The 19,343-nt window shown below is 40.3% G+C and overlaps 1 protein-coding gene across 4 annotated transcripts in view; it reads right to left on the reverse strand.

Moving 5' to 3' along the window:
• Window positions 1-19,343, reverse strand: part of mdga1 (MAM domain containing glycosylphosphatidylinositol anchor 1) — a 163,339-nt gene that overhangs the window by 83,249 nt on the left and 60,747 nt on the right. For all 4 annotated transcript variants that reach the window (XM_031846333.1, XM_031846332.1, XM_031846334.1 and 1 more), the window contains exon 4: window positions 18,233-18,407. In XM_031846333.1, coding sequence (XP_031702193.1) covers window positions 18,233-18,407 — 175 coding nt within the window. The remainder of the gene's footprint in view (window positions 1-18,232; window positions 18,408-19,343) is intronic.

The following is a 19,343-nucleotide window of genomic DNA, read 5'->3' on the forward strand; positions in this document are numbered from 1 at the left end:
TGTGTGTGTGTGTGTGTGTGTGTGTGTGTGTGTGTGTGTGTGTGTGTTTATGTGTGCACTCTCTGTGTGCCTAGTATGATGGTCTTGCTACTAAATGCTTCAATCCCCTTCAGGTGACACAAATTCAGTACAGATAATTTATGAGCCAAATAAAAGGAAAAATAGATTTTAGTATATGAAAAAAAAAAATCCAATAATGTTCTTAGTGGATTTAATACATTTACACATTTATGTCTGTCAGAATATCTCCTCCTCATATATTCTGTTATATGCCCGCCCCTCTCTCTATCAATGCCTGACGGTCAGTCTTTTTTATGGGTAAAACAGTTTTCTTATCTTGTCTCCACAGAGCAAAATGATATAAAAGCCTTACCTTACTTGACTATGTATGAGACATTGGCAAATTGCCATAAAAAATCCACACTTCCTGTCCAATTTGAATGTCTAAAACTATGGTGTGATGGATTCAACATCATAATGGCGCGCAATTTTTTTTCTTCTTTTTTTTTTTTACCTAGCTGCACCAATGCTTTACATTTCACTGTGTTCTCTTCTCCTCTTTACTAATACAGCCTCTCTTCCTCTCCTCTTCCCACCCTCTCTTTCCACCTTCCCTACTCGCTGTTTTACCTCTCTCCGACTTCACACTGTACCTTTTGTCTTTGTCAAACATACTTTATGTTTAACAAATCCTTCAAACAGATCTGCTTTTAAAGGGGTTAGCCATGATGTATTACCTCAGTGGAGAGCTGTGGGGACATAGGTGACCCCAAACTGTCATGGAAACCCATGTCACATGTTATCAGTGACTCACCACACACTCAACCACTCACTGGGAACTCTGGGTAAGGAAACTGTAGGGGTCTTGCAGTGAGAAGCACACAGTGTTGTCTGCGCATGCATACAGTATATACACACAGTCACTTAAACTCATTCTATCAAAACCTCATTTTACACAGGGAGGCAAATACACACACACACACACACACACACACAAAGACATTACTGTAGGTCACCCATATACTATACTCACAAAGCAACCATCTTGCCTCTATTCTAACTCCAAGGGTGCAGTCCCATGGAGTTGTCTTTGTGGATGGGTAGATTTTGACATGAATCTCCAAGGTATTTCATTTCATGTGACTCCGGATGAGGGTTTCCGCAACAGTGGAAATTGAATGCGCTTACGATCGTGAATGCTTTAAGCAGACATGTGTGGTATTTTTTGAAGCGTAAAGCAGGAAAATCTTTGAGAGATTTCACAGACTGTGATTACAATTCCACAAGTGCTATTAAGAGAGGCCATCAGAGCGATCTAAACGGTATCTAAAACTTGTATCTGTTAGACACTGCTGTGTCAAAGCAATCTGACACAACTAGATGGTGCCTGATATTTGGATAAATGAGGCTCCGTTGTGACAGTGTAATTGTAACATGTCATATTAAGCATATGTCTGGGAAGTAATGGCAGGCTGATTGTGGTCTGTGCTCATCACCTCCATCTGCTCGTCCATCTGTCTTCACAAATACAGCTTATGTGCAAGCAAACTATGAAACTTTTCAAGTCGCACTAATTGGGGACCTTTGATATGGCTGGGTTAAAATGGCCTTATGTCATACAACATCGACATTAGCCATTGTAGCAGTCCCTCTTTATAAATGGCTACTTCAATGAACATGCACTGTTTATTTGGATACCTCTACAGTACTAACATCACATAGGTTCAATGGGATGGCCCTCTTATACAGCTTCTAGACATACTTAAACCAATTAGAATCAGTTTTCTGCGGTGCCTCAAATTGCCTGACACAAGTGAATGTTTTTTTGCATGCAGTACAATGACCAGTGGAAACAATGTCATCTCGTGTGACAGTCTCACCCAGGAGCTGATGCAAACCTTAATAATCGTAATGGGAGATAGTGATATTGTTAACACTTTATGTCAGGCAGTTTATTGAGGAAATGGCACCAAGCTAATTACAACAGCGTCTGCACGCCTGTCACGGGCTGATTTTAAGATGCTCACACCCACCCTGTCAGAGGGGAATCAATACAGTTCAATACACAAGAGTTATATATAACCTCAGCTGAAGTACAATAAAAGGTATCTTAGAGCAGTAGCTGTCAATATTTAAATCTCTAAAACTATGAAAACGTCTGGCCATCTGCTAGTTTCAAAATGGTGTTTACGATTCAAGCTGAAAATGTCATTTTGGATGATTTGAACCATTAACTCCTCCCCAAGATAAATAAAACCAACACAATCTCAAACATTCCAGCACACAAGTCAGAAAACACCTGCCAGGTGTGGTGGCTGCACTCTCGGTACTTCTCATCCGGCCCATTCCTCACTGAAGCCCTGTGTGACTTACTGCCATATAATTATCCCAGCTGAATGGTCCTCCAGGGAAACCAAATGACCTCTCACAATAGAGAGAGACTAGGGCTAGAGCAGGAGAGAGGACATAATTCCTGCATAATGAACTAAGTAATTGGTCCAGAGCAACAGCGCTGATGTTTAAGGTACGGAGACAGACGTTAGATACACTCTGGGTCAATGGGAGGACATTTTTCTCGATGCTTGTTCATTTGAAGCACTTCACCTGGCTGACAATCTCAATTTGATACTGATGACTAAATATCCTACATAAGTTAACGAGACTATGAGCGAGGAGATCGGTCATTTCTGTACAGTCATTCTTAATGTGTGTAATCTGTGCCACTGGGTCGGATTCCATGCAAAATCAGATGAAATCCTGCAGGTTCACCAGAAACTTCTTGAGCTCAGACTGTAGCAGGACCTCCGACAGCGACCAGCCTGGCATGGAGAGACCCAGATCCGGCTTCACTGCCGCCTTCAACCTGCAGTCAGGAGGAGAGTCCTGTAGCAGAGCTTCGCCTTGTGTTCCACTTGGAGCCAACACAGACATCACTCTCCTGGATGCCCAGACTGTATTGCACGGGAGAGCCAGAACCACGACTGAGTCGAGCAGACTATCAGAACCTGCTACAGTAAAATGAGAGATTTCGAAAGGGACCCCTCCTCCTGGTATTTTATTCAGTCCAGTACAGAAAGTGAGGTACAAATCCACTGTTTAGCAAGTTAAGGGCCTAATGGGCTGACTTAAACATATGGTAGTGGTGTTAAAGAACGCCGAAAAAATTGAACAAACAAGAGGGTTTGTTGCAGTTGAAGAGAATCCAGCCCATTTTGAGAGATTAGAGAAGCCTCCAGGGAGACGAAGTTGAAATCGACAGAGTACCTTTAAAGGTTTGACCTATAACAGCCCCATTATGCAAAGCAGTGCAATTTGTAAGCATAGCTTTATGTGGGAAGCAGGTTTTATGATAACCACATTACGCTGTAAGAATTAGTGCCTTTAAAAGATTAAACATTCTGACCTGTCATTATATCACACCTATCAGACAAATGACTGTATTTTTTAATACTGGACCATGAAACAAATGCATCATTTCATAAAAAAAGAAGTGTGATGTGTGGGGTATCATCGGCGCTATCACATTTGACGCATAGTAAAACCTGCTTTCCCTTATGTGGTATTATTACTGATGAATAATAAAACTATGAATTTAAAAAGAAGGTACAATATTTGCAGCATAATGAGGACTTCTGTATGGATGCTTCTAAAGGCTGAAGGTGGTGTTATTATCTGAGTGAGAGCTTCCTCTTTCACAGACATCTTCCCTGTTGAATATTTTACAACAAGCATTTAGAACTTACAGTAAAATAACTTCACTCTTTTTTTTGTTGTGAATGTCACAAACTGTAACATGACAAAAATCCTAGTACTAATGTGATACAATGAGCAAAAATAAATATCTCACACAAGATCAACCTTGTGAGGTTATAAAAAGCAGAGAGGATTTAAAAAAAGAATTCTGTTCTCTTTGCTGATCAAAAGATTTGTGGGATTCATTTAAGTGCTTTTCGCTGTTTAGTTTGATCCATATTCTCTTGGACACGGAGAAGCCATTATCTGCAGACGTGGTTTCCTTGATGTGTCAGTATGTTCCTGCGTCAAGGTGACACCGACTGACTTGTCAGAAGATGCACATGTCAGGTAGTAAAAGATGCTTTTTGCTTGAAGTCAAAGTCAGTCAGTCAGTCAGTGTCCCTCTCTCTCTCTCTCTCTCTCTCTCTCTCTCTCTCTCTCTCTCTCTCTCACTGTACATGTACACAGGGTGCATGGCAGCAGAAGAAAATAATTAGGCCAGGGTGGCTGTCTGAAGCATAAATATCCATTAGTAACAGAGCTTATACATTACATGCTGTCTTTAGAAAGGTAACTGGGGACTGATGAGTAGGGCAAAGAGAAACCACACATCTCAAGAGGAACGCACTCCTCTTTCACCTACACTGTATTTACAGCACTGCTAGCTAACATGGAGGGCGGCTAGCAGTGTCCATACCTGCTAGCATGCATCAAGAACAAATGGAAGTATTCAAATATTTGTTTTAGAAAAAGGATGGCTTCCCTTTTCAAGACTCACCAGTTTCTACTTATGGAACCTCCACACCTGCTAACAATTAGCAAGAAGGACTGAATCAGGGTGCATTTCCGAGGGCGCTAAGCTGAAATTCTGTTCATTAACAATTTATCAGCTACATTTAACGCTGGCGATTACAACATTGTACACAACAAAATGCAACCTGCAAAGTGATGCTTTCCCTCACTGGTTAATTTCACCATCTTAAAACTTTGCTTATTTGTATTTTGATGTTAACTGAAGAAAACAGAAAAACATCCTGGCTTTTAAAGACAAATCCCTGAAAACATTTTAAATGAATCATATTGAATACATTGAATTCTATGTTGAAACAGCATTCTGGTCAACATGTCACATGTATTAATAACCGAGCAAATTCATTAAAAAAAAAGACGACCACAATACATACTCTCAGTAATGTCAAAATAAAAGAGACATTATTTCCCATTTAGTTTCATTACAAGACAAGCTGCTGTTGTGTGAACTGTAAACATTGTAATTACTGTTAAATTCACAATCCGTAATTTGTTGTCATTCTGTAATGCCAGTAGTGTGACTACTACACATATATACATTATGTGTAATCCAGCTTTTCTCATCATTTAACCCAACACCTTGCAATCCAATCTACCCACACAGTGTAAATGTGTAACTGCATGCACACATAAACTGAACAGTGCAAAACAAAATTGGGAAAAGATATTCTTATTATAAACACACCCAGGAGAGGGCTGCCTTTGCCTTCTGAGGACTGAATATAACTCCAAGGTCAGTGAGCTTCCATTAGGGATTTATACCGCAGCAAACTGCTAATTAATTAGGCCTAATGTGAGACAATGGTCGGATTGTTGGCGTGCTCCCTTGGAGATACAATGCAATGCACTGCTGGTCTTTTGGAGGCTATTTCAGATCAAATGAAAGCCCGTTTTTTGCCTTAATTTAGCCGGCAAGCTTTGTCAACTCTGCATGCTTCTTCAGCAATGCTCTAATACGCGTGGCCAGCTAAGCCACATCACCACTGAGCAGCTTTTCTGAAGAGCTCTCCCGAAGTGCCTCACACTGATGTCTGATAAGAAAAGGTGCTGTTGTATAACAAACTTGTTGACAATGGCAACAGAAGCTAAGTGGCAACACCACGGCTGTGACAATGGTGTTGACATTTTGCTTTATAGGCTACTGTCGTATTCTCGGGCGAAGAACGAATTCCTGGGAAATGAAAGAATTCCCTCATTAACAAGACACATCTGCAGCAGACACAACATAAAATGTCTCGTATGACAACAGAACAAAGACTGGAATGTAGTACAGCTGGTGAAGAGAGTGTGATGTGTGATCATTAGACAGATGCCATTTGACAGCTGGTCCATTAAAAGGACCATAGCAATGTTCATCTGCTATAAATCGCAAGTGCCGAACGACGACCATTTTCAGATCATGGTACAGTCTTGAGGTTTTTGAATGTGTTTTATCTACCTTCCACCCTTTTTATAGCGTACATCAGATTGAACAACATCCCTGCTTTTATATGACATTACTGTTGTGTGTCTGCCCAGTCGCCGGGAAAAAAATGTTGGTACGTTTCTGAAAACCATGGACATGTTTTGTGAGGATCTTTTTGCCCGATAAGAGGCATGTAGAAGGGAAAATGGATGGTTGAAAGAAACACAAGACTTTCAACCTGGAGACTGTTGTTGGTGTAGCATGTGAAACCAAAAGTAACCTTGAGTTTACACTAGTTATGCAACGTCGCTATGCTTGTTGCGTAACATTATGTAAGAAAGTCTTCTATGGGTGTTTGTTTTGTATTTATTAACACAAACGATGACATTTTTTCTAACCTTAACCTTAAAGTAGCTTTGTTGTTGAAGTTATCGTTCCACGACTTTAAACAAGCATTGTGCTTTTTTTGCAATTGAATATGAGGTTAATATGAAACATATCTATGAAATATATTTTTGGTTCAGACACGCCAATTTTCAATGTATCCCGTGGTTTGCGGAAAATTTTAAATTTGTGTGTGCACATACCAATGCATTGGCAACATATTGACATAACTTCGATTAAAATGTAGGAAGAAACGTGATTGATAACCTAACTGGGTCTAATCTTCACTTTCTTCAACATTTCCCATTATGTATGTCAAATAAATTAATTTAATTACTCTTTAAGTCTCTCCTGATTGATGGAAATAATTGTAAAACAGCTCCCTGGAAAGCAGGTAAACACATTCAAAAGTCTCAAAGACGATGGCTTGCTTTGGAAAACCAACAGCTGTATGAAAAGTCAATTAAAGCAAGACAATCAGTGTTTTATTTCAGGATACTCAAATATAATTAATATTAATTCACCATCTATAGAATATAGGGCTGGGTGATACTGCCAAAATCTTCTATCCTGATACAGGTCATATTTGTACACTCTTGTGTGAAAATTCTCATTAACTTAGGTGCAAAATAATCAGATTTTCTGTATCACGATATATGATTTCATCACAATATAATTCCATTGAAGGACAATAAATGATCATATTGAATTATGGCATAGTGGAGTAGTAGAATAATATATAATAATAGAATAACCCTATAGTGTGTAGGCAAAACCCAAAACAGTGTGAATATAGAACTGTCATATGATTGGTATCAATATACTGTGCACTGCACCATCATGCTGACAGAAGAAGCAAAACAGATAAACAGTGAGCTAAATAATTAGCTTCCTCATAAAGCAGATACGAGAGAGACCTTGAAGCTGAATGTTGTGTGGGAACAAAACCTCTCTCCTCCGGTTCTATTCAAAGGACTTTAGATATCAGACAGATGAACTTAATCAAAAATAAGTATTCATGAGGAACAGGACAATAGTTTTCTCACATTTTCATATCTCCCTGCTTCCACATATCTATGGGACATCTTTTAGCTGTTCAGTCATAAAAATAGGATGCACTGTGGGACTAAATTAAATTTGATAGAAAGAGAGGTGTATTATTTTCCAGTGACAATAGTCCTCCTTTTGCTGCTTTGCATATGCACGTCAAGCACATACATTTACTTGAACACACTGTACTGATTCATTTTTTCTCTGAGCTACAGATGGACAGACTGCCTACTTTTTGCTCACAAACACACAAAGACGCACACAAACATACACACATTCAGTATCTTCAAGCCCGTTTATCTGAAAGGGACTGTGTGAATATATGTGATTGGTAATGAAATCCACCTTAGCTTTCCATCATATTAGTTCTGAACTGGATTCTGACAATGGTATGATAATAATCTGGTAACAGTAGAGATGATAATAATCATATTATCTTCTTACAAAGATCAAATGAGAACTCAGAGAGGCTGGATCCAAATATGGTGCAGGTATATTCTCTTTACGTCACACCGTGAGTCAAATGATCTCATTTACATATTTGACTGGAGGTGAGATAGTGGTAATGAGAATCTCTTAGATGCACAGAGTGAGGAAAGAACATGACCGATAGGCCTCTCTATTACTGTGCATATTCTACCAGTTCATATAGGATATATTGCACAGCTCTCCCTTGGATGTTGCTACATCTACTTTTCTATCGACTGCTATATGGGGTCATGAGAAGTTCATGGACAACTATAACTTTATTTTTAAGTCACATTACTAAGGAGACATGAGTAAAACCAGTGTCCAGTGACATTCAGTATTCAGTTTACTGAGCTGCTGTTTAGGAATATGTACAGTAAAACTCATAGACCACCTGCCTTTGTCATGTTAAAATCAGATGTAACCAATAAATTATTAAAACACATTTCATTCTACCACAAACCATGGAGTTCAGCTACCTTGCACAGCAGCTGGATTCTCGCAATGTCACAAGACCACGTGAGAATCACACAATAAGATATCACACGAAAATCTATTGTCAGGCTTCAAGTAATGTGTTTGTGTTTGTGTAAGCCAGAGCATGGAGCTCCAGGCAGCTAGGGGCATAGCTTAGGCGTGTGTGCGAGACGTCACGGAGAGGCCACTGTCTGTTCTAGACGATAATGGCGGCTCCTAAAAGGGGTTAGTGTAGATGCATCAGTGTTCTATCAGAACTGGAGAGTATGTCTTCATTGAAAGAAGAGCAAGCAAACTATCGGGCAGGTCAGGCAAGGATTTCAGGATTTCAACATAAAAAAGGAAAACCATTTGGTCTGGGCAGTGTACACCATATGACTGCACCTCTGTGCCAAAACACAACAGCGACTTGTTGAGAGGACTGTGAAGCTGGTTGCACATTATCAACACAAAAACACTCAATGTACAGTTGTGTGTGCAGGTGAAAACCATTGTTGTGTGCTTGTGTTGATTGTCAATGCTTCTTTTACTTCTAGGTTCAAGTACGTTGCTGCAGCAGGATACAGTTGCAACAGAGGTATTTACCGTGGACGTTTTAAAAGGATCAGCTAGTATTTTCAAAAGTCACATAATTTGTGCTTCAACAATGTAACACCAGTGCCTCCAATCCTGCAGAAAGCGATGCTTGATTTATGTCATGTTACGACCACACCCAGTGGGACCTAAACCCCTAACCCTCACAACGTGCACCATATTAAACTCACTGAGCTACAGTACAGCAGCACCATAATTATGACTCAAGTGGAGCATTTTCACTTTTAAGCATGTAGCCTTTGGAACTGACTGCCCCAGATAGCTACTGACAGCCCCACAATGTGTGCAAATCACACTGTGAATGTTCACTCTAGGTATTCAAGTGAACACTGCTTTGCTCTGAAAATAGACTTAAAAAAGAAACCAGTAATGTATGCTCTAAAGCTGGGATTTGTGTGTTTCAGAACAACTCTGTCTTCTACAGAACAACACTTCCATACAACTAAACTGCATTCTCGTACTATATTTAGAGGGAGACGTATTTTCTCAGATTTCAGTTGCAGTAATCACATGATTGTAAATTGTGACAACACAAAAACGCAACAAAACTACTTGGTTAGGTTTATTAAAAAGTAATGGTTTGGCTTAAAATAAACCTAATTTGGGACAAAACCCTTTTTCCTCAAAACACAATTGACGATGCAGTTTTGTTTAATGGGAATGCCATTTTTAGGCGATTCAGGCTCTCTTATAGTTATAATTTATAGTTTTAAACCTTCGGGGAGCTCAAACGGATCATTTTGAATTAAACAAACTACAGCACTTGCCAATAAAATAAAAACATCTGAGAGCAACCTTCATGTACCGTAAAAAACCGTGTGATGCAAAAACAGGTGAAAGGACTACCTGAACGGACGTTTTTCAAACAGAATTTCTGTAGAACAACACACATTGAAGTTCTAATTATTGTCTTTTCTGCTCTTCTGTATTCTAAAGAGGTTACCCTGAGACAACTTTCCATTGGAGTTTAAAGACATTATTATTTCTTCATGCCCTAAAACATTTAATCACTAATCATTTTAAGGTCTTTTTCAAACCCTATTGCTGTCCTTACAACTCCATCAAATTGATAAAGTAGATTTTCTTTATTACAGAAGAAACTCATCCTGCTAAAGCTAAACTAACATATAGTCAAACATGGTGTCCAATTATCCTGCATGCATGTCTGTAAACTGTCAGTGGGAGAAAATCCAAATGACCATCAGCAGAACATGAGGACTCCAGCTGGGTTCAAATCCAGCCTTCTTACTGTGAGGTGCTAACCACTGAGCCAATGTGCCATCTTAATCCATTTTACACTGTTATGAAATTATTATGGTTTACTTAAGTTGTTTCTTCTGCTAAAGGCAACAACAATAATGGAGGAGGGAGAGAGGTGACACTTTTCAGTGTGGATAGATGACAGCACTGCAAGCAAGCTAAAGCATTTTAAGCTAAAGCATTTTGATGTAGGATCTTTTGTGAAGAATGAGTGTGATTGCCTGCGTGTATTCCTGTGTGCATGCAACATATTAAAATATATGTCAACCAAAGTGGGGAAGATCAGTTTGAGCAGCATGTTCTCAGTCGGATTCCTATGCCTGTATGCAGCTACATCTGTGTGCATGAATAGCAAAAGGTGAAGCATTAGCAGCACTTTGACTTGATCATGAGCGTGTGAAATTCAGTGTTAAATGAAAATGTCACGTGCAATTGGGCCTTCTCGAGCGTGTCTATGCCATGCATATGTGAGGGCTAATTCACAACCTATCCAATCTGTATGATGTATCTAAAAGACAACTTACCATCACTTTTGCCCCCCCCCCCCCATACACACTGAGCGCTGTCAATCTGTCACAACATTCTCCTAGGACGGCATTCCATATAATATAACGCCATTCTGAGGGAATTCTTTATTTCCTATTTCAGAGTAGGTGAGAAAGAACCAGGAGTGATGTAAGTCTACACCGATTGGTCATACACATGAGCCAACACAGCACCAACAACAGTCATTTTTAAGAACTTGTTAGCCTTGTAAGGAACACAAAACACAAACAACAACTCGTAGTGAAAAATAATGGAAAGAAAGACAGACGAATGGACTGACAGTTAAATTTGGACGTTAACTCGTTCATGAGCACGAACATAGCATGAGGCTATAGTTCTCAGGGTAGCTTCCCACTAGCAGTTCCTCTTAGGAGGTCCCAAGAACGATTTGCTCAGAAAACAGCTATTGTTTGGCTTAAAATAAGTACAGTACTAATGTGAAATTGTTTAAGTTACAGACTTAAAATTGAAAAGAGTGAACATTGACTTTTGTTTTCACATGGGACACGAACAATGTGAAAGACCTGGTTGAAAGACCTGTGTTTGTTTGACCCATCCATTTACCCCGACCTCCTCCTTCCCCATCTCTGCAATAGAAACATATTTGTGATACGTAAAAAAACACACATTATCTGGAAGAAAATATGTTTCCCTCGTAAGGTAATTCACATTGCAGTTTTGTTGTATGGGAACATAATCTTTAGGAGACCAGGCTAAATATAATGGTGAATCATTCCTTCGTGGTGAGCATGGTGCTGCTTCCTGAGTGAGAAAGCACTACTTGACAGAATCAGTAGAAAATAAAGATACGTTTGCAAGTTGGACTAGAAAAACAGCAGCTCTTTCCTACTCATTGTGTGTAACAGCATGTGTGTCCACACTGGATTTCCAGGCTGTGGTGGTTTGAGGGCGATTAGATGTTGGACAGAAATGCTCGCTCACTTTTCCAAGCCCACTTGTCAAATGCAATACATTTGAAAGATTTCACAGAGGGGAGATGAATGTCAGAAGCTTGACATGGCAAGGGTTTTGCAGACAAGGCAAGGGTTTTTTCTTTCACTTGCTTCAGGATTCCTCTGATGTAGATCAATACATAAGATAACTCAAGCAGCTGTTACACAATTGCTGCCACAAAAGATATCATATGATGAAATAGCTCTGGGCTGGATTTATTTTGTTGTTCTGAAATAAGAAGAATTCATATGTCCATTTTACTGTCACTATATTGTGGAGTAAAAAGAGTATAGACTCCATGTGACTCTATCCATACATACATACCTCTGTATGCACACACACACACACACACACACACACACACAACATATCAGATAGAGTTAGTCTGGACGTAGCATAAAAGAACATGGTGTCATGGCAGAGCAGAGCAGCCGATAAAACAGGGGACACTGTTTAAGACAAGCGTCACAACACTTTATCTTACATACAAAAGTAAAGAAATGCTGGTTTCTCTCCTTAATGATGGGAATTGTTTACCTTAATGCCTATTGTACATGTAATTTAATCGTACAATGCACACCACGGTCTAGTGAGTCAAGAATGTCAAGTCTGATTTGGTCGGGAGTCGACTAAAAAAAATGAATGTAATTGTTATTATAAATTGTTTTTTGGATAAATCTACTTTGCTCTATTATATTAACGAACATCATACAATAGTGATTCCAATAATGCCCAGTTCATGAAAGGTTATTCAAATTTTTTAAACATCCATCTGCTTGGAACAACATTCCCTGAAATTCCAACATCCTGTTTTCTGTATTTCCTCCAGCAAAAGCCGAAGTTTGTTTCTAATGAAGTGGGTGCTCAGTATCAATGATGACAACTGCGATTAAACAGACAAAATAAAAATGTTGATGAGGAAAAGGTACTAGAGCTCTTTTTCATTTTTCTTTTTTAATTGGGCAACAGGAGGAATTCATGGTCATTAACAAAGAATACTGTCTGAAATTGAGTCGAGACCAGTAAGGGTTCTATAAAAAGCAGCACAGAAAGAGACATTGAGTTTTGATGTTTTCAATTGCTGAGAATACTGTGCTGACACATAAGGCCCGCGGTCACATAAAAAATGCTTTTGAATGTGTCTGAAAATCAACAAAACATACTGCCTTTGCTCAAGGCCAAGGACAGTTTCCAGATTACTGGGAATTTGACTTCATCTGTTATAAACCTCTCCAATAACAGTCCAGCATGGGAACATCTACCATTCCTTCGTAGACAGACAGAATAAGAAAGTGGACAGGGGATGAAACTAACAAAAGAAAATAGAAGAGACAGGATGTCTCTTCTATTTTCAGCGAGGCTGAATAACGAAGAAAATACAACCGGACCAAGGAAATCGCAAAGAAGCATGGACAAGCAGAAATATATATTGAGAGAGCAACAGAGAGTTATAACAAGTAACACACAGTAAGAGATGCATCGGGTGCCACAGAGAAAGATAAAGAGAGAATGTAAGGAAAGGAGAAACACGTGGAATGAGATGATGAGCACAGCAAAGAAAGTTTGTGAGTATTTGCAACTCTGCGTGACTCAGACAGTAATATGGTGGCCCAGTGATTCTCCATGTGGCTTCAGCCTTGATCCCACTGAAAGGTCAAAGCTTCTTTTCAACTACCTAATAACGCTATACTCTCTTTCTCTACCTGTCCATTGCACACGTTTACTTGCTTTCTGTGTCAAAGTATGTGTGTTTATGCAGCTTTACTGAATGTGTGTGTGTGTGTGTGTGTGTGTGTGTGCATATTGTGTTTCCACTCGGCGCTAGCAGCGGTACTGCCCATTCTTCCATGCTCCAGCCAGCACAGAGCCTGTGTTGTGACAGAAGACTCGGGCCAACATGGATAGACTAAATGCCAACTAGCCTGCTGTCTATGGGTGTGTGCATGTTTGTGTGAACGTGCCTGCCACTGTCAAAAACACCAATTCTAGAGCACTTGTTTTACTGGTTTTTTTTCTAAATCAACAGTGCTGGAATAACAGATTACACATTCTTCTATTGGCTCCCATAGCCAGTGACAGTTGGGGTGATAACTGCCAATGCTGTGAAAGGTTTTGTGTAGATTTGGAGATTCATATACTCCATTACTCCATTGACAAATGCAGTGATTACTGACAATGGCACAAGAGGTTATTGCCAGTTACTGTGAACAAGTCAAAAGCTGGAAAATGTGCTGAACAGAGGATCTTTTGCAATGCTCTTTAGTCAACCGCTTCACCGAAGCCAAAAAACAACTAAAATAAGAAAGAAACAATCCAACAGCTTCATCATCTTCATCACTTATGTCACAATATTCCCATCAACATTAACAAAATCAACATCAATATTATCATCACATCCCCAAATACTTTCCACTTACCTGTTTGTGTCCTGAAGAGAGTAAAGTATCCACCGAGAGGATTTGATTTGAACTAAGCTGAGCCAAATAATATGCTAACGTATCATTGGTTGGGTTTCTGAACCAAGTCCATCCCATCAGTAGAGGCTACTCAAAGTTAAACCCCGCAAGCTCACTGCCCCACTGCCTCAGTGGTTAGTGTGCCAGGTCATTGGTCAGCTGGTTGATACAGGTGACCCCCATGTAATGGAGGTCTAACAGGGAAAGGAGGTTGTTTACAGAAAGGGGTGACAGGTTGATGAAGTGTTGTTGAGTGAAAACCATCAGTGAAGCCAGTCTAAGTGGCTGTAGATTAATGGAAATGTTGCTGTATGTGCTCTTTGTGGAATTGGAAAGGGGTAGATTGACAGAGGGCGCTTCACCTGTATTTGCTCGTTAAGTACGCACTGCAGACTTTATAATGCGTTGGCCGAAGGTCTTGCCAGTCCATTATATGGAAAACAAGTTGGCTGGCATTAACTATTCTGTGGTAACTGATTCATTCAAATAGCCCTAGAGTTAATAAGTAAATACATGCTAAGTTAATAACAGATTCACAGGCTTGAGTTAAAGTACAGAAATAAAACAAGGAGAGTCTAAAGAATACTAAAAGGAGAGAGGAAATGTTTCTGCGTGTTGTGAAACAAAAAAACAAAGGGATGTTATGTCCGGATGCAGATGAGAAGACAAAATTTAAAAAAAGAAGAGAAGGAATGAGCTATACAGGATACAGGGTGTCGGCTATAAAGAAATATAGGTGGCTTTTGCTGTATTTGCCTGCTATTCAAAGCAGAATATTTATTATGCGCCTTTTCTTTAATCCTGAAACTCGTTTTCTCTGCTTTACTTTTGCTCTGTCTTTTCAGTTTCAACCCATCATTCATTCTCTCCCCTCTTCATTCTTCCCTACTGTTCCTCTTGTTCTCACACACTTGAAGTGTGAAAGTGTGTTTTTGGACATATTTTAGCATGTGTGTATACTTGAAAGTGCGTCCCCCTGTGTGCGTCACTGTGCATGTGCATCTATGTAAATGCAAAAAAACTGTGCACATGCTACCTGTGAGTGAAGAGCAAGCCATTTGGTTTGTATGTGTGCCTGCATGATACCTTGCAGGCCTCCTTGCATCCTTGTGTTTGTATGAAAGCAAAGTTAAAGTCGCACGCACGGCCGATGACCTAAAGACACACACTGCTGTGTTTAGCTGAGCCTCACAGCTGAGAGGACAGACCCCAGCTGACTCACTACACACACGAAACAACACAATGCTTCATCACGCACTGGCGTGTGTGGTGCAGAGAGGATGGCAGGAAGGAAGGAAAATATAAAGGACAACAAGAAAGAAGTAGGAATGAGGGAAGGAGAAGGGGAAAAGAAAGAGTGAATAAAAAGTGCAGTGTGTGGTCATTTCAGTTAAAAAAGCTGAAACATAGAAAAGACATAAATTGTGTGGTTGAGAGAGAGAGAGAGAGAGAGAGAGAGAGAGAGAGAGAGAGCTGAAGCTCTTGTTTGCACCCTGTGCAGGTAACATGTTCTGCCCTCTAGTCCATTAACTGGTCTGTTGGATGCATCCAAATTCAAAAGCATATGAGTGCATCTACCTCATTAAGTGCATCTCTCTCTCTCTCTCTCTCTCTCTCTCTCTCTCTCTCTCTCTCTCTCTTTTCCCTCACCCAAATTTCATTTCTCGTTCTCGCTGTCTTCATTTTGCTTTTTGCTTTTCCCTTCATCTGTCTTATTCTTCCTCATCTTCGTGTTTCGCTTCTCATCACTTCCCCTTTTGTTTGAGTGGGAATTGCAATTTACAATCAATCACCATTCTTTTCTGTTTCTACTTTGTCCTGTGTTCGCTGTTTAGTTTCTTTCCTGGAAAGGTAGAATGCTCTTCTGTTAACTACAACCTGTCCTGCTCATCCGAAAACAATACAGTATGTTCAGTTTATCTAGCTTAAAGTAACATTTTCCTACGCGTACTTTCCCTTTCTTTTGTCGTATCACTGTAGAAAAACATGGACATATCATCTGTGCTGTCTCCCATTGGCTTTTGACAGGGCTTTTTGGAGCCAGGAGTTTGGGTTTACCGCTAGCTGCCTGCTGCCATCTTGTCAGTTGTTAAGAGCCCGAAAAGCCAAATTTTGGCAACTCGGTGGAGTCTGGATGGAGCCGATATTGGTCAAACAGGCGGCAATCAAAATTAAATAGAATTCAGACCTGTCAATCAAGCACACAGGTGTGGCGGAATGAGGGGTCACTGAAAGGTTTGATGAGAATAAAAACTGAATTATATGCTACAACACAGTTATCAGAACTCAACACAAATTGTCAATTGGAGATTTTAGAGCTACTTCCAAATTTCACTTCGATAATCTGTCAGGAATATATAACCTTTTGTTATCTTAATTTGTCTCCCATGTGTACATTAATAGAAGTACATTTCCTTGGTTCTGCACTTCTCAAGAGAATCCGGTGGTCTTTCCATCTGGCCTTCTGTTCAAACTGCATCTACAGAGACACTCAGCCATGGTGGTTACTACTTGTTCCCTCCCTGCTTACAACCCCTCTTTTCTCACTCTCTCTCTCTCTCACTCTCTGTCTCTCTCTCTCTCCCTCTCTCTATGTGGTATAGCTTGGGCTAATTGTTACATCGCTCTAGAACTGAAGTCACCCTGTGTAGGAAGCGTGGTTGATCGCCGCTGGGTCCAACGCGGCATGGGGGATGGGGAATTGAACAAGCATTGGCCGTCAGAGCTGGTTAGCTTCAAAGAGCTCCTGTCACAACTACACTCACGGTACAACCTGTTTACTACCCAGGCCCCCTGCAATTACCAGCTCCCCAGCAGGGGCCAAGCTAGCGCCTGGGGAGAACTAACTCTATCAGCAGAAAGGGAGGAGGGAGAAGGAGGGAGGGGGGGGCCCCATTAAGAGGCCGAGGCAGGGTGGTGGTGTAAGTGACAAATCCTAGAGGGACAAGCATGGAGCAATCATGCGTGTCTGTATATGTGTGTATGCTAAAGATGCTAAAGCAGGTGTGGCAGACCATGGTTTTGAACAAAGCAGAGTAGAAGAAGAGATGAATTTAGCAAAAGGGTGTTTAGGGTTATAGGGCCCTTGGAAAATCAGCTTTTTTCTATTAGTCTATAAACCCACCATTAAAATGATTGAATCAATGAAGGAAGGAACTATCTATGCAATAAACCGCTGTAACGGATATGGAAGGTTTTAGGGTGCTGGAAATTAAATTAAACTGTATACAAGTATTGATGTGTTGGGTATATAGTTGCAAGTGCATCAACCTGTCGCCATGACCTGGCCCCTGACTCACAGGGACAGTGGGGCAGTGAAACAAGCAGCAGCACGGGGCCCCTACAACACCACACTACTTCTCAACTGTCTGCCTGTATGACAAACATTATCATTAGACCCTTTGTAGAGCCCCAGACTGCAGGGACAGTTCAAAGGATGTGTAACAAGGTGTGAAAAGAAAAGGCAATCTCTTAATTATCAGCAGATTAGTAATTAATATGCTAATTGTGGCAGGCATCAAATCTGAGGATGTGACAGAGCTAAACAGCAAGAAATATTGAGGATCAGTCTAAACAGCTACTAACCTCATTTTGTGGGGGGTTTTTTCCTCACTTTTATTACCAGAGTACTGGGGCGTGGGTTAGTTGAGAAATAGTGGGTTAGGGAGCCCGTACCACCTGGACCAACTGTTATAAAACTCTTAATATGTCCCACAGACTTCACTTTTTATCCAGGAGTATCTGACGAAACTCTTATTGGTGGAGAACACGCGGCTGCATTATCCATACAATATACCAAGGTCAAAAAATGTAGATGTTCATTTTGAAAGTGTTGCACCATATTATCTATACCCTGCAATACTCCTAGCATGCTTTTCATCCTTTCCACCATAAGTCATCAGATACTCCTGGAAGCCATTCCCACTTGAAATCTCATCATCCATCCCATCTGTCTTTCATCTTTCCTCTTCCAATCTCTCCCCATCTTGGTCTTCTCTAACAGTGGGAATAGCTGTAGTGATAGTAAGCTGTGGTCCAGAAGTGGAAGGAGTTTTTTGTATTTTTTTTTCCGTCTTTCTCCCTGCCCACTTACACTGCACATCTACGCGGATGGACTTGATGGCAGCCACCCCCACCCCGTTGTCGGCCTTGCAGTAGTAGCGACCCCCCTGAAACCTCTGGATGTACTCGATGCGCAGCGTCTCGTTGAAGAGTGATGTTTCCTGGAACTTGTCTGATGCACTGCCAGCCGTCTTCGTCCACCGTACCTGAAGAGAGGGGCGAAGGAGAGAAAATGTTGAATTGACGAAGATGCTGTCAGTGAAAGCAAGGTGTAGCAAGGACAGAATCAGTCAAAGTGTAATGTAAGAAAGTTAAAACGGGGACAGAGAGAAAGACTAGCAAGGCAGGCTTTGACATTTGATGTCCAAAAAACTTTCCAGATACAGTATAAACAAAAATGTTAAAAAGCACGCATTCAAACATCTCCCTACCCAAACAAATATTCATGTTTATGCACAAACCGATGAAAGTAAAATGTAATAGTAACATTCTGCTCTCGTTTCCAACAAAGAAAAGCTAGTGACACGTAATTCTTCAATAGACAATTTGTAATCTTCGCTGATGATTAAAAGCAGTGTCATCACACTCTCTGGTGGAAAATGTTAAGTCTATTTCTCTTTTGCATCTGTAACCAAATCCAACAGTGATGTCACAGTGTACTGAGACATCACAGCAGCAAGTTGAGAAACTAAAGCCAACTGTTTTCCCTAGAAAGACGACAGCATCAGTCATTTTCATCATATTTTTATGGTCAGCTATGGCTGTAGGAGTTATGACTCTCATTCATTGGGAATTTATTGTGACTGTGATATAGAGCTACATTGTCCTCATAGGGAGGTTGGGGTGGTTGTATGGGCTGACTTTGACAGAATAATCATGTTTGTTTCCCATCCCCTACCCTTTTCATTGCTTGTTTCTTCAAACCATGACCACGACTGTTCAACAAAAGTCTTCTAATCTTAACAAAGCTTTCATTTTAGTCCAAACCACAATGTTTCCTCAACAATAACCAAGCAGTTATTTTAATCCAAACTGTGATCTTTCCTTGTTTTTGAGCCTAGACCCAACCAAACCATTTTCACATCATAAAGAAGTTATATTGTTGCAGCTGTGGCAAACAGATTACATCATCCTTGTGCTCA

The sequence above is a fragment of the Anarrhichthys ocellatus genome, unplaced genomic scaffold, assembly GCF_004355925.1.
Source record: "Anarrhichthys ocellatus isolate YVR2014 unplaced genomic scaffold, GSC_Weel_1.0 scaffold6, whole genome shotgun sequence".
NCBI lineage: Eukaryota > Metazoa > Chordata > Actinopteri > Perciformes > Anarhichadidae > Anarrhichthys > Anarrhichthys ocellatus.